The sequence below is a fragment of the Labeo rohita genome, unplaced genomic scaffold (genome assembly GCF_022985175.1).
Source record: "Labeo rohita strain BAU-BD-2019 unplaced genomic scaffold, IGBB_LRoh.1.0 scaffold_664, whole genome shotgun sequence".
Taxonomy (NCBI): Eukaryota; Metazoa; Chordata; class Actinopteri; order Cypriniformes; family Cyprinidae; genus Labeo; species Labeo rohita.
The window spans coordinates 4,549-21,159 of NW_026129595.1; the positions used below are offsets into that span (position 1 = coordinate 4,549).

Below are 16,611 nucleotides of genomic sequence, written 5' to 3' on the forward strand. Positions count from 1 at the left end.
GAGCAATTTCTATTTAAAGTCCCCATGAAATCAAACTGATTTTAGAATGAACATGTTACCCTTAATGTTATTTAAATGCTAGTGTGCTCCAAAACAATTCATATCAAAGTAAAAAGAGGTGCTAAAATCTGACTATGTGGTATAAAAAAATTTAATTATTACAATCTTAATTCAAGTGATGAAGGGTTTCAAAAGGCTGACAATGATCAGTGAAGACGAGTATTACTGTAAGGTAAACCCTGCTTGGTTTAAATATTTGACAGTGATTAACAGTTATAGTAAAATATTTACACTACGTATTACATTTTAAATAGGGTAACTTGTAATCTGTAACCTATTATATTTCCAAAGGACAGTGCCTGGCGAAAGGCAAGACATGCAAATTAAATGGGGGCTGTATAACCAAAATAAATTGTTCGATATCCTTAACCATTTTACAAGCCCTCTTTGGAGCTTTATTTAAGAGTTCCAATACATCTCATTTATCTGTCCACGTTCACTCAGCCCTTCAACTAGTCACGGTAAGGGATATATGAAGCGACTCATCTTATGATCCTGTGGATGTATGAAGGCCATATGAATGTATGTATGTGGGGACTGTTTGTACTTTATGTTGTCGTATCATTCTCACCTAAGGCTATGGCACAAAAGACAGTCATATTCTGTGTATTGACATTTGTTTGCTCCTTTGCCTCTTAAAAGTGTCTTAGGTTTTTAAAATGTGATTTTAACATCTGCCTAAATAGGCTACAGTATGTTCAGTGAAGGGGGCTTGATAAGTCAGTCTCTCCTCACCTTACTTTCATGAGCTGTGAAATTCACCAACAATTGGTTTTGCTAAACTTTTGCTAAACATTTGAACTCTGTACAGTGCACACTATTGGGAATATCTGTTGAATATTTGGCAGACAGATAGACATTCTTTGTGGGCAATCCAAAGAAAATGTGAGGTATGACTTGAAACATCTAGTATGTGTCTGCTAACAAGTGCTGTAAGGGCAGAATTTCCAAACACAACTTTTGCCTATACAGTGCAAATGTAACAATGAGGAATTTGCAAATAAAGCAATTTAATTTACTTCAGTGATTGATTTTTGTTGAATCCTCTGTTGACATGTTATGATTAGGGGAGAGTGGAGATGAAAGTAACATTTTTTCAGAAAAACATAATTCAAAAAGATACAAACAACTGGATGGAAACATGAATAGGCCTACTGTCAATCTATTTTTTTGTTTGTTTGTTTATTCTGTTAAAAATGTTTTATAAAATAAATAATTTATAATTTAAAAAACTCAAGTTTGTACGTTTGAAACATTTGATGAAACTTAAATTTAAAAAGAATATATATATATATATATATATATATATATATTTTTTTTTTTTTATTATTATTATTATTATTATTTTTTTTTTTTTTTTTTTTTTTTGCAAAGATTAAGGACAAAATATGTTTGCGTTACATTATATGTTTGCAGTATTTTTGCAGTATATATTAACAAGTTCATAGTCATGTACATTTAATAAGAACAAGAGTAACACCAAAAAATCTAGCTTGTATTGTTTTGTTACTTTTGACCCACCTGTGTGTTACTTTCATTCTAACCAACGGGATCAAAAGTAACAACATGCTGTTTCCTATGTTCAGTGTTCAACTGTCTGAGCTCTGAGCCCAGTGTCTCACTGATGTTGTCTGAAAAATTGAGTTGGCTAGTATGCTGGTTATATATATATATATATATATATATATATATATATATACAGTACTGTGCAAAAGTCTTAGGCCACTAGTATTTTCATCAGCTAAAAATGGTTTAAAGTCAGTTGAAGTCAGTCTGTTGCTGTAGTTTGTCAGTAAAAAATATCAGTTTACATTTCTAAACATTCATTTTGCCATTAATTGTAATAATCCAGTGAGATTTTTGTATGGAGCACAGGCTGTTGTCAGACTCCTTGTTCAAACAGAGGTGTGATCTCTCCATCATTCAGTCCAGTCTGTCTTAAGAAACAGAAAGAAACGGAGACAGACTAAATCCAGAAGAACTGTGGCAACATCTCCAAGATGCTTTAAGAGACCTACACCTACAAAGCTACATGACTGTTAACATTTTTAGTCAGTTAGGCACATAAAATGAGGATGCTGTCAAAAACAATGTCATAAATAGATTTTCTTTATCAATGAACTTCTATTAACTAAAATAAATCAGCATTTGATGTGACCATCCTTTGCATTTAAAGCAGCTTTTGCCCTATGTGCACTTGTGCATAGTTGTTTAGGTAGCTTTGCAGGTAGGTTATTTGAAACATCTTGGAGATGTTGCCACAGTTCTTCTGGATTTAGTCTGTCTCCGTTTTTCTGTTTCTTCATGTCATTCCAGAGACAGACTGGATGATGGTGAGATCAGATCTCAGTGTGGAGCACTGGCTGTTGTCAGACTCCTTGTGCAAACAAAAATCTCACTAGATTATTACAATTAATGGCAAACAGAATGTTTGGAAATGTCAACCAATATTTTTACTGACACACTACAGCAAAAGATAGAAATAACTTACATTAAACCAGTTTTTAGCTGGTGAAAATACTAGTGGCCTAAGACTATTGCACAGTACTATATATACTGTATATATACTGTAAACAAACAATATATATATTTGTACTTCTGTACAATTCTTTTCAGTTCTTTTATTTATTTTTACAATCAAATGAGCCGATTCCAATTCAGATTTTTAATGGAATTTATATTTTAAAGCAAGAGACAATAAAGAGTGAATATATAGGTTACACAAACAAGATGTTTATATACTCTATTAGAGACTCAACATGTAGACATTAAAATTGCAGTCAACCACTATATTTTATTCATGATCCAAACAAAAATGTTTATAGTCAAAAATCTATTTATAGTCCCCATGAAATCAAACTGTACATTTTTTGGGATTTTAGAATGAACATGTTACCATTAATGTTATTTAAATGCTAGTGTGCTCCAAAACAATGACAAAATTCATATAAAAGTAAAAAGAGGTGCTAAAATCTGACTTTGTGGTATAAAAAATTAAATTATTACAATCTTAATTCAAGTGATGAAGGGTTTCAAAAGGCTGACAATGATCAGTGAAGACGAGTATTACTGTAAGGTAAACCCTGCTTGGTTTAAATATTTGACAGTGATTAACAGTTATAGTAAAATATGTACACTACGTATTACATTTTAAATAGGGTAACTTGCAATCTGTAACCCATTATATTTCCAAAGTACAGTGCCTGGCGAAAGGCAAGACATGCAAATTAAATGGGGGCTGTATAACCAAAATAAATTGTTCGATATCCTTAACCATTTTACAAGCCCTCTTTGGAGCTCTATTTAAGCAGCAGTCCAATTCAATACATCTCATTTTTCTGTCCACGCTCACTCAGCCCATCAACTAGTCACGGTAAGGGATATATGAAGCGACTCATCTTATTATCCTGTGGATGTATGAAGGCCATATGAATGTATGTATGTGGGGACTGTTCGTACTGTATGTTGTCGTATCATTCTCACCTAAGGCTATGGCACAAAAGACAATCATATTCTGTGTACTGACATTTGTTTGCTCCTTTGCCTCTTAAAAGTGTCTTAGGTTTTTTAATAATGCGATTTTAACATCGGCCTAAATAGGCTACAGTATGTTCAGTGAAGGGGGCTTGATAAGTCAGTCTGTCCTCACCTTACTTTCATGAACTGTGAAATTCACCAACAATTGGTTTTGCTAAACTTTTGCTAAACATTTGAACCTTTAGAGTCTAGAAACTTATTGCAGCTAAAGTCTTACCATGTATTTCAAATCAGAAAATTATTAAATTATTTTAAGATGAGATGATGCTGTGTATTTATTTATTTATTTTATTTTTTTTTTAAGATAGACATTCTTTGTGGGAAATCCAAAGAAATGTGAGGTATAATTTTATAACATTTAGTATGTGTCTGCTAATAGGTGCTGTAAGGGCAGAATTTCCAAACACAACTTTTGCCTATACAGTGCAAATGTAACAATGAGGAATTTGCAAATAAAGCAATTTAATTTACTTCAGTGATTGATTTTTGTTGAATCCTCTGTTGACCTGTTATGATTAGGGGAGAGTGGAGAAGAAAGTAACATTTTTTAGAAAAACAATTCAAAAAGATACAAACAACTGGATGGAAACATGAATAGGTGTAACGTGGACGCTGAGGCGGTGTTAGAATCCAAATGCAGAAGTTTATTACCAAGAACAGCAAACATACACGTGGAAACAGGCAGAGGGTCAATAACCAGAAAGGCAGTCCAACAGCATACAAAACGTAAACGTAATCCAAGCAGCAGAGTAATAACACAGGCAGTGGGTCAAATGCCGTGAAGTCAGTCCAATGCAGCAAACAATCCGATAAGGGTAATCCGTAAACTCGAAATCCAAAGACAAAGCAAGACAGCAACAGGTAATCAGGCAGAGTATAATACAAACACTTGGTAAGGCAGGTAAACTGGCAATACTTCACAAAGTAATGAGCACATGGTCAGTCTTTAAATAGTCCCAAAAAGGAAGTGACAGTAGAAGCAGAAGAGGGAGCATGCAGGCAGAACTAGGGTGAGGGCTCCCTCTGCTGGCTTGGCTTTACAGAACCATGGAGCAGTGGCAGACAGTGAAGCACTGGAGGACCTGGGCCGTGGAGCTGTGGCAGACAGTGCAACCTCGGAGGACCTGGGCCGTGGAGCAATGGCAGACAGTGGAACCTTGGAGGACCTGGGCCGTGGAGCAGTAGCAGACCGTGAAGCACTGGAGGGCCTGGGCAGTGGAGCAATGGCAGAGTAGGAAACCATGGTGGGGCAGGCAGAGCAGGCAGAACAGGAAGCCATGGCGAGGCAGGCAGAGCAGGCAGAGCAGACAGGAGCAGAGATATCCACAGTGGAACTAGTGACATCCACAGCAGAGTGGTGTGTTCACAAATGATTTTTTGGGCCGTGGCATGACAGGCAGAGAGTTCAATATTGGCCTTTGTGACTGTGACATGACAGGCTGAGAGTTCATGATAGGACGCCGCCCCCATAGGAGAATCTACAGCTTGCGCTGACACCTCTGGGGGCATGGGCGCAGATTCTTGGGCAGGCGTGGCAGGGAAGTTATAAATGGCCTTCATGGCCGTGACAGGACAGGCAGAGAGTCCGTGGGGAAACGCCACCCCTTTAGGAGGTTCTGCAGCTGGAGCTGCCGCTTCTGGGGGCATTGACGCAGACTTATTGACAGAAGAGGCCTCTGGTGTAGACTCGTGGACAGGCGAGGCCTCTGGAGCAGATTCGTGGACAGACGAGGCCTCTGGAGTAGACTTGTGGACAGACGAGGCCTCTGGAGCACAGTGTGCAGCCCACACACTGAAAATGGCAACGGCCATTACAGGCAGCACAGTAGACAGTGGAATGTCTGTTGACCTTGAGGGTGTGGATGCTATGGATTTGTGGCGTGGGAATGTGGGTTCTGCGTGGCTTTGGGAGCGTGGGCTCTGCGGGGTCAGCTGATACGTGAGGTGGCTTGAGAAGGTCAGAGGGGACCTGGTGAGGTCCTTGTAGGACAGCCGTGGCTTGCCTTGACTCGGGGAAATCTGCCGTAACTTGACTTGACTCAGAGGTCTGCCGTGACTTGACTTGACTCAGGGAGGCCTGCCGTGACTTGACTTGACTTGACTCGTGAAGAACAGTGGTGATTTGACCTGGCTCGCGAAGGTCAGCTGTGATTTGACTTGGCTCAGGGAGATCAGCTGTGGCTTGACTTGGCTCATGAAGGTCAGCTGTGGCTTGACTTGGCTCATGAAGGTCAGCTGTGGCTTGACTTGGTTCGGGAACAACAGCAGCAACTTGACTTGGCTCATGCAGATCAACTGTGGCTAGGCTTGGCTCAGGGAAGACAGCAGCCATTTGACTTGACTCGTGAAGATCTGCTGTAACTTGGCTTGGTTCATGGAAATCAGCTGTGGTTTGACATAACATAGACAACCCAGCTGTAACTTGACTTGACTCAGGAACAACAGCTGTAACGTGACTTGACTCAGGAACAACATGGCTTGACTCAGGAACAACAGCTGTAACGTGACTTGACTCAGGAACAACAGCTGTAACGTGACTCGTGGGGAACAGCTGTGACTTGGATTAACTCGTGGGGCACAGCTGTGACTTGGCTTGTCTCGTGGGGCTCAGCTGTGACTTGGCTTGACCCGTGGGGCACAGCTGTGACTTGGCTTGACTCGTGGGGCACAGCTGTGACTTGGCTTGACTCGTGGGGCACAGCTGTGGCTTTGCTTGACTCGTGGAGAGCGACAGCTGTGTCTTGGCTTGACTCATGGAGAACGACAGCTGTGTCTTGGCTTGACTCATGGAGAACGACAGCTGTATCTTGGCTTGACTCATGGAGAACGACAGCTGTATCTTGGCTTGCCTCGTGGAAAACAGCGGTGACTTGGCTTGATTCATGGGGAACAGCTGTGTCTTGGCTTGACTCATGGAGAACAGCAGCTTTGGCTTGACTTGACTCTGTTGCTTGACTTGACTCTGTTGCTTGGCCGGACTTGGAGGCTTGGCCGGACTTGGAGGCTTGGCCGGACTTGACCCTGGGGTAGCAGCCGTGACGTGAAGGAGCGCCATTTTAGCTGCCCATACAGCCATTAGGGGTGAATCCAGCATGTGGGCCATCATGACCACAGGCGGCGTCCGAGTGCTGGCTGAGGGTTCTGGGATGGCGGCCATCTTGAGGTGTGGCTTGGAGACAGCGGCCATCTTGTGAACAGGCTTGGGGATGGTGGCCATCTTGTGGTGTGGCTTGGAGACAGCGGCCATCTTGTGAACAGGCTTGGGGATGGCGGCCATCTTGTGAACTGGCTTTGGGAAGGTGGCCATCTTGTGGACTGGCTTGGAGATAGCAGCCATCTTGTGAGCTGGTTGTAGGAGGGTAGCCATGACAGGTACAGACTCCGGGCAGGCAGGCATGGTGTGAGCAGGCCCTTGAACGGCACGCATGGCGTGAACAGGCCCTGGAGCGGCAGGCATGGCGTGAGCAGGCCCTGGAGCGGCAGGCATGGCGTGAGCAGGGCCTGGAGCGGCAGGCATGGCGTGAGCAGGGCCTGGAGCGGCAGGCATGGCGTGAGCAGGCCCCGGAGCGGCAGGCTGTGGTTTGGCAGATGTGGAGTGAACAGGCTGTAGCTTGGCAGACGTGACGTTAACAGACCTAGGCTTGGTGGATGTGGCTTGAACAGGCTTTGACTTGGCAGACTTGACGTGAGCAGGTTGTGGTAGGGTGGTTACTGCAGGATTGCAGGGTCCCTCGTCCGCAATCCCAACAGTGAAAGGTGAGCCGCTTAACCGGAGTGCAAGATCTATGTAATTTTCAAGAGTCCAATGTGGGGTATTGCATGGCATCAAATATGAAATGTCCTTACATAAACCAAAACGGAAAAGATCTTTAAGAGATGTGTCATTGAAGTTCACCTGATAGCACAGTTCACAGAAGTCGGTTACGTAGTCCTCTACTGGATGGTTTCCTTGTCGGAGATTGATGAGACGATCTGCTGGGTCCATGGTTGGTCGTGTATTTGTAACTTCCGCTGGATTCATGGGAGGCAAAGTATTCTGTAACGTGGACGCTGAGGCGGTGTTAGAATCCAAATGCAGAAGTTTATTACAAACAACAGCAAACATACACGTGGAAACAGGCAGAGGGTCAATAACCGGAAAGGCAGTCCAACAGCATACAAAACGTAAACGTAATCCAAGCAGCAGAGTAATAACACAGGCAGTGGGTCAAATGCCGTGAAGTCAGTCCAATACAGCAAACAATCTGACAAGGGTAATCCGTAAACTCGAAATCCAAAGACAAAGCAAGACAGCAACAGGTAATCAGGCAGAGTATCCCAAACAGGAAGTGACAGTAGAAGCAGCAGAGGGAGCGTGCAGGCAGAACCAGGGTGAGGGCTCCTTCTGCTGGCTTGGCGTTACAATAGGCCTACTGTTAATCTATTTTTGTTTGTTTCTTTGTTTGTTTATTCTGTTAAAAAAATGTTTTATAAAATAAATAATTTAGAATTTAAACAACTCAAGTTTGTACATTTGAAACATTTGATGAAACTTAAATTAAAAAAAAATATATATATATATATATATATTGCAAAGATTAAGGACATAATATGTTTGCGTTATATTATATGTTTGCAGTATTTTTGCAGTATATATTAACAAGGTCATAGTCATGTACCTCGGAGAGGTAAATAATGAGGGGATACGTGAGTTATGTGTGTGTGTGTATGTATGAGTATGAGTACAATATGGGTATGTGTGTGTGTGTTTATACAACATGTATATACACTACAGTTGCAAACTTGATTTGTTCTGCTTATACTCTCCCTTTGCTGTTTTCCAGTGGCTTTTGGTTTCCAGTTGGTCAGAGAACAAACCTTAGTGACTGCTTGTGTCTTCCTACACTGTAAATACTGTAAATAGTTGCTTTAGTTGTTCAGTAATTGGATATTCATTATAATTATCAGTTTACTGTTTTAGACTTCTGTAAAAGAACAACTATAACAATTACAAATGATGTAAAAAAATATTTTATTTACATTATTATTATTTATTTATTTTTATTATATTATTTTAATATTATTTGTGTGTGTGTGTTTGTGTGTTTATTAGTTGTAAAATGATAACTCACTGATCAAATCTGTGTTTTGGTTATTAGAATTGTTAAAAATATAGACTGTTTAGTGTCACGGGTGTGTGTCGGGGGAATGACGAGGAGGAGCGAGGAGGTCCAATGCATAAACGTTTATTAAAACAATCCACAGAAGGGCAGGAACAGACGGGAACAGCGGGGAAATCCAAAACAACCACAAATGACCAAATGAGTCAAAACTATAAATGTTGTTCTGAAATATGTTTTTTCTTGTGTGGTTTGGTAGGCATAGTAGTTCTGAACTGATAACCATATATGTATTATGTAGTTTTGACTCATTTTGTCATTTGGTTACCAGGTGTCCATTTGGAGTCTCCAGTGGCCTTTTGTAAAAGGACACCTAGACTTTTTTTAAATTAAAGCTTACAGAAACTACATTTTTGGGAGTATCATGCTCAAATTTGAATCAAAACATGCTCAGACATTCAGCTTTATATTTTTGGTGTTTTCAGGTCTATGTGAAATTCATTCAAAAAAATCGGAAGTCACTTTCATGCATATTTGTCCCTGTTTTACTCTATTGCTATACTAATTTTGAGTTATTATGACACCAGAATAACAAAATATGAAGTGTCTAGTTTCAAACAAGACCAATTTATAAATATAAACCATAGGGTTCCAGAGCTACGGACATTTTTATTTGGGTATGTCGTTTTTCACAAAATGCTCAAAAATAGGGGCGCAGGTTAAGAGGTTAATAAAAACAAGAGTAACAAGAGTAGCTTGTATTGTTGTGTTACTTTTGACCCACCTGTGTGTTACTTTCATCCCAGTGTCTCACTGATGTTCTCTTGAAAATTGAGTTGGCTAGTATGCTGGTTGTGTTAGTAATAGGCAATTTCTTAAGTTGTTGTTTATTACTGCGTTAGAAGAACGCAATAGTGGTGCCATTAGCACACTTCAGGTGTTCTTGGAATGCCATTGCAATGTGTTTTAAAGTTATTAAAGTAAATGATAGAATAAGTTAAGTTTGTTATTAGTATAATATTAATGTATGTTCAACACTCTTACTGTCACGTTGTTCCAAGGATGAGACCAAAGACAGATATTAGGTCTGGAGCAAACATTCGGGTGTGAATGGTAGACCAGACGATGAGGTACTGATTGCCAGGGGTTTTTATAAGGCGGGGCAAAGTGGAAACAGGTGATGGCAATCAGTACTCATGTGACTGGGAATGGGTGTGCTGTGATGTAGATGGTGTGGTGAATGCCTGACACTTACAGTGTAATTGAATTGCAATTGCTATATCACCAAAATGCATTTTAGTTTATGCTGAGTGAATTCTGCATTTCAAAACTTAAGTGGATATTTAAATTGTACTTAAGTATACTTGAAATAGTTCCACTTTAGCACAAACAAGTATATTTGTTACAGATTAAGTTAAATGTCAGCACTGCTTTTGCACAACTAAAATGCATTTAGTACAAAATTAGTTGTTCTGATTTAACAGACTTTAAGTATACCAAAAAACAAAATTATAAAATTTACACAACTATTTTTCTCATTTTCTGTCTTTGTGTAGGACTGAAAAGCAATCAGTATAATTTTACTTCACAAGCTCTGACATACGTTGAAAGCGATTGTTTTGAACTGACTTGCGAAACAGAACTAATCCACCATGGCACGCGAACAAGACTACCACACTATCATGTGTGGGCTGCAGGAGCTTGATTTGCAAATGAACGCAGTGCCCAGTGATCTTGTACTGATAGGTGAACATGCCTTTCCACTTGTCATGAATCCAAAAGGTCAGGTGCTGATGGCTGCATCTTATTACGGTAAAGGACGTGTTGGGACATGAGCAATACCTAACAAGCTTTCCCGGCCTCATAAAGAATGCCCTAAAGTGGCTCATGCCATGTTCTGGTAATGCTGGCATTGTAGGAATTCAGAAGAGTTTGTGTTCAGTAGCTGCAAACTTGAATAACTGCCCTATCAAGACAGAGCTAGGAGACTTTCGAAGTGGATTAGCTGTTTATATCACAGATGCTTACAGTGTTGAGAAGTGTGCAAAAGATCTGATTGCTTTCATCAAAGCTGGGGGTGGCTTGATCATGGCTGGCCAGGCCTGGCATTGGGCTGGAACCCACCCACAAGAAAACACTCTAAAGAACTTCCCAGGAAATAAGGTGTGCAGTGTTGCAGGAATTTACTTCTCAAAACGCTATGGAGAAGTTGGCATTTTTCCTGTTCCAAAACAAATCCCTTATAGTTGGCTTGCTTTATCGTAAGTTCAGCAGACATTCTTCCTTTTTATCTGTGTTTTTAAAGAAAGCATACATTTCACCAGCTGTTTTCAATTGTTACGTTTCAGTGTAGGCAAGGACTTTAAGGATGACCTACAGATCCTGCTAGAAGGTGTGTCCGAGTTCAACATCCAAGATGAGGCTATAGCATCTGAGGTGATGGTGCATGGACCATTAGCATTTCCCATTGCAGTCACTCCAGCTGGAAAAGCATTCATTGCTGGTGCCTATTATGGGCAAGGTCGAGTTATTCTGTTATCACATGAAAGCTACATGGACCGGGACTCTCTGTCCACTTTCCTGATCAACGCTATCAAGTGGCTTGATGAAGATTGCAAGGGTGTTATTGGGATACTACATAGCCTAAAAGCAGCTCACACAGTACTGAGCAAATCTGGTTTAGATTGCCAGTTGACTGGTTTCAGAAAAGATCTAAGTGTCTACGTTTGCACTTCATACAGTGATGCCCAGTGTGCAGAGATCCAAGAATTTGTTGCTGAAGGTGGAGGTCTTATGATTGGGGGTCATGCTTGGTATTTTGCCCAAACCCACTGTGGCTGCAATGTGATGACCGATTACCCAGGAAATCACATTCTTAATAAGATGGGATTGTCTCTCTTGGACAACACCTTGATTGGAGAGTTATGTAAAGCCCCTGAAATTGAGCAAAGTCGTAAAGAGGGGTACCACTTTTGTAACATGCTGCATCGGTTTGCTGAACATGTATACCTGGGGAAAGAACTGACTAATCATGAACAGAGCTGCTTGAAGCAGCTGGGCAGTGACTGTGCCAGTTACCTTCAAATGCGATGTCATGACAGCACCGCCTATACTTCAATATTAGATGGCCTTTGTGACATAGTGAAGAAGTTTGGAGTTCCACAAGTGTCTAGTAACAGCCCTGTTGAAAATGCCAAAGACCACCTGATGCTCCACATTGGGTCTGAGGTATACAAAGTGTCGCCTGATCCTGATACCCTTCTTCCATACATCATCAAGGACAGACCTAAGTTTCCCACTGTGTCTAATGCAAGAGTTCGGATCAGTGCCAAAACTGAAGGTACGAAAGTTTTCCCAAAAAAGTGGTATGAAGACGAACATAGCAGTATCTCCAGAGATCATTAGGAAAAATTGGCAGGTGATGAATAAAGTCTCTGCCTGTATATTACATGTTAACAATCAAGGAATAGTTTCTGCATGTAGTATACTTGATAGATGCAACCTTATTGCTCACTGGAGAGCATGTTATTAAAATGAGTAGGTAATACTTTTTGCTGGTCCAACTTGGTTGCCAAACAGATTATATTGGTAGAGCAGAGGTTCTAAAACGGGCTCCTGTTGTCCATGAGCGATTCCCTTTGGATGCAGAGATGGTCCAAGTCTGCAATCTATGGGGAGGGCTCATCTACATAATAGCACCTCCCCAAAGCAAAGTGGATGGGGTAGAATTTGTTGTGCAGGATGCCGTACAGGCTCCGTACTTTAAGTCTGGTAAGAATTCTGAATGAGCATCACAGTGAGGTTTCTATTCAGAACATTTAACATTGTATAGTAAAACATTTCAATGCTAACTTGTTTCATCCCTCAGGAGAGACTAGTGTAGCTGACTGGGTGGACAGGATCCGGCAGGCACCTGCCCCCTGGGCGGAGCTTGAGTTTGAGAACATCATCATGACATTAGAATCAGAATTTATAAGGAATCTAGACCACCCTGATGAGGTGGCTAAACTTTGGGATACCATAATGAGAAGCATAGCTGACCTGGCAGCAAAGCCTGGCAAGTTCCCCCGCAAGGAGCGGTTTGTTGCAGATGTTCAGATCTCTGCCGGTTGGTGGTACTATTAAATACTCTCAGTATCTTTGTTAGAATAAGGAACCATCACTATTACAACAGAATCATGACATTAATATTAATTACAATGACACTGTCCTGGTGATAACATTGTTCATCCTTTCCCCACGCAGGTTTCATGCATTCTGGATATCCCATCATGATGCACACCGTCTCTGCCCCAGAACTTGTAAATGTACAGGAAGCCTATAAAAATGGTCTTTGGGGACAAATTCACGAGCTGGGTCATAACCAACAGCGTAGCGTTTGGGAGTTCCCTCCGCACACCACTGAGTGCACATGCAACCTGTGGTCAGTGTATGTACAAGAGAAAGTGCTGGGTGTGAACATCTCTAACGATAATTCAGAATTAAGTCCAGAAAAACGGCAGGCTCGTATCAAATCATATTGCGATGGCGGTAAGGATTTAAAAAACTGGAGCGTGTGGACGGCACTCGAGACTTACATGCAGGTGTGAACAGACTGCGTATAATGTTTTAACAGATCATTTAATCAGTTATATTCATGTTTTTTGTTGTTGTTGTTGTTGTTGTTTCTCCATGTGTTTAAAGGGAACCCCAGGAAGACTTGTATGGCTTAATATAACATAAATAATGTATCTTACTGAAATATGTAATAGAAAACCCATGAAAGATTTACGTTATTTAAAAAAACACATCGTTTCATACATATTTTAGACTAAAGGGAGGGGGGGACCTTGGTTAGCTACTGGCGCTACCTGTTGCTATTTTTTTTACAGCTCGGAGTACACAATTCGAAAAAATGGGTTTGGTTGTAATTTTCAGTTAAAGGGCAACAAGACAATCTACGTCAGTCTTCACTGCTTTCCTAGTGATAAGAAGAGGAGAACAAAATTGTTTTGAAGCTTTTAGTAGACAACAGCTACTGAAAGAGCTTATAAACGGCAGAGACAAGAAACATGCTGATGCTTGTCATGATGTCGCAGCCACTGAAGGTGTTTCTCAGCACAGATTTCACTCGATATCCGGGGGGGTGTTTAGATTCCTTGCGGGAAAAATCAATGGTACAGCATTTGGTTTACACCTGTGCTCATGTCTGTTGCCATCTGCAAACTCTTTCAGTTGCTGTGGTCATCGTATGAGTATTTTATTTTCAGAGTTGTAAAAATAGCAACAGGTAGCACCGGTTGCTCACAGCATGTAGACATTTCACGTCATTGAAATAATAGCGCCCCCATAGTCTAATATATGCATAAAACAATGTGGATTTTTTTAAAATAACATAAAACTTTCATGGGTTTTCTTCTACATATTTCAGTAAGAGACATCATTATATTAAGAATAAAGCAATAATGCATTATTTGTGAGCTTTGAAAGTAATAATTTATCTTTTTAATTTTTTTAATTTTTTTTTTTTCTCCAGCTTCAGGAAAAATTTGGCTGGGATGCTTTCAAGAATGTTTTTAGTATCTACCATGACATGGATGGAGTGCCAGATGACAACGCAGAGAAGATGAATCTATATGCTGAGACCTTCTCTAAGGTGGTCAAAATGAATCTGTGCCCCTTCTTCAAAGCGTGGGGTTGGCCCATCCAGCACGGCACACAAAAGAAAATCTCTCATCTCCCTGAGTGGAGTGACCATCCTATGGTCCAGTATGCATAAAAACATCTCAGATAATTTTTAAAAAGTATGTTTTGCCAGTTTTAATGTAGCTAATAGGTAAGATTAGGTACAGAAGATGATATATGTTTCTTGTTTGATATTACATTAATTATATTAATTTCTATTCCATATTTCATTCTTATTTGATTTAATAAGCAAATAGATAGCAATTGATTCATATCAATGTAAAGCATAGAATTTTGCTTTTATTTTAAATATTCTGAGCACTTGCTATTAACTAAAGGTGGCTGTAGGCTAAGTGGGCTAAGATTAAATAAAACCAGATGTAGCATGAATTTCGCTTGCACAACATTTCATAAATACAGGCACAGCGTTTCATAAATACTAAAACCTGCATGAATTATGTACTGCATGCAAATAAAAGTCAGTTCAACTGTATGGCATTGTATTGGTGTATCTCCCTTTCTTATCCAAGAGAATAAATCATATATATTATTCAAAAGACTCTGAATGGTGTATAATGTTGTTGTGATTTAAAAATAAAAAAATGAAGCCCTATAATGCTCAACAGATTTAATAAGTTCAAGTGAATGTGTAAGCCTAAGCTCTGCATTGACCACTGAACAGCTCATTCACAGGTGCATCAGAGTATTGCTGAATGAAGTTCACCATCTCATCTAAGGTGTGTTTTATTACAACATTCAGCTCCGTGTTGAGAGCAGTTGCAGCACTGCTTATTATGGAGTGGCCATTTTAATTGACGCAGCAGTAAGCGTTCCAGACATACTCTGGGACTCTTTTGACATTGTTCTTGATGATCCAGTTGTTAGAAGAAGGAATGGCATCAACCAGCACAAAAGCTTGATCACAGTGTCTTTAATAAATTGTTTCCAACATTTCACATAGTTGATATACATCCCGGGGTTGTCACTTGGCAGAAAACTGCAGCAATAAAAGACAAAATAAATGGATCACCAATAGACGATTTTACGCAACCTGAAAAGCCTTGGTTTACGTCTAAATCTTTACTGTATGTTATCAGGGAATGAAAGTAAGTCCAACTTCAGAGTATGTATTGTGTGGAGCAGTGGCACATACTAGAAATAATCAACCAAATCATAATCATGTATTGGTTAGGCTCAGATTTTTTTTTATATGTCTTCACTTACCTTGCAAAATCAACGAGCGATATTTGCCTAGAGAGAGAATAAAAGCAAAAACAATTCAATAAAAGTTAACAAAAGTTTACAGGTTACTATTTGTTGTTTAGCTATTATAAAGGATCATTTTCGTGGCATTGCTGATAATGTATATTTCTTCTATTCTTGCTGTTCTTTCAAACTGAACAAGAATCTTTCACATTTTAAAAAATGCCTAATTTTTAGTAGATAAAACAAAGTGTCATTTATTTACTCTCAGTAACAAAAAATAATATATAATAATAATAATAATAATAATAATAAAATACATTTTATTCTTAGGTGAATTAATTTGAGGGAATAGTTGTTTATTCTCAGAGCTGTGTTTGGACTGTGTTTGAAGAGACAACATTTTAGGGTTTCAATTAAATATTGTTCTATAATTCTTTAAATGCGTTCCATTTGTTATGCGTGTTATGTAAGTTGTGCAAGTTTTGTAATTAGGGCCCGAGCACTGCAGTGCGAGGACCCTATTGGAATTGCTCTGTTTATTCTTCTTCTTCTTCTTCTTCTTCTTCTTCTTCTCCAAAGTAAAAAGTCTTTTTGAGGGCCTAAACATGCTCGAAAACTCATGAAACTTTGCACACGCATCAGTCCTGGTGAAAATTTACATCTGATATGGTTTTCAGAAGTGGGTGTGGCAAAATGGCTCGATAGCGCCACCTATAAAATTTCAACGGAGTGCGCCTCGAGCTGCGTTTCACGTACATGTACGAAACTCGGTACACAGGTGTAGCACACCAATACCTACAAAAAAGTCTCCTGGTACAACATCCTAAACCCAACAGGAAGTCCGTTATATCGAATTTCCTGTACGATTTTTGTGCAGTTTTTGCCATTTTCAGGCCTCGTACTTTAACGAACTCCTCCTACAGTTTTTATCCGATCATCTTCAAATTTGCTGAGTGTTATCATAAGGCCCTTGCGATGTTAAATTGCGAAGCTTTTGAGTTTTCGTCGAGGGGCGTGTCCGTGGCGGCCTGACAAAATTTGACGT

General features: G+C 39.9%; 1 protein-coding gene across 1 annotated transcript; it reads left to right on the forward strand.

Annotated features, from left to right (window-relative positions):
• Nucleotides 1-218: 218 nt before the first annotated feature.
• LOC127161541 (TRPM8 channel-associated factor homolog) lies at nt 219-14,887 on the forward strand. The gene is given in 8 exon segments (XM_051104286.1): nt 219-582; nt 10,253-10,518; nt 10,520-10,957; nt 11,045-12,036; nt 12,276-12,467; nt 12,565-12,804; nt 12,942-13,279; nt 14,212-14,887. Coding segments are annotated over 7 exon segments (2,613 nt in total). The 5' UTR covers nt 219-582; nt 10,253-10,348; the 3' UTR covers nt 14,455-14,887.
• The last annotated feature ends 1,724 nt before the right edge of the window (nt 14,888-16,611 follow it).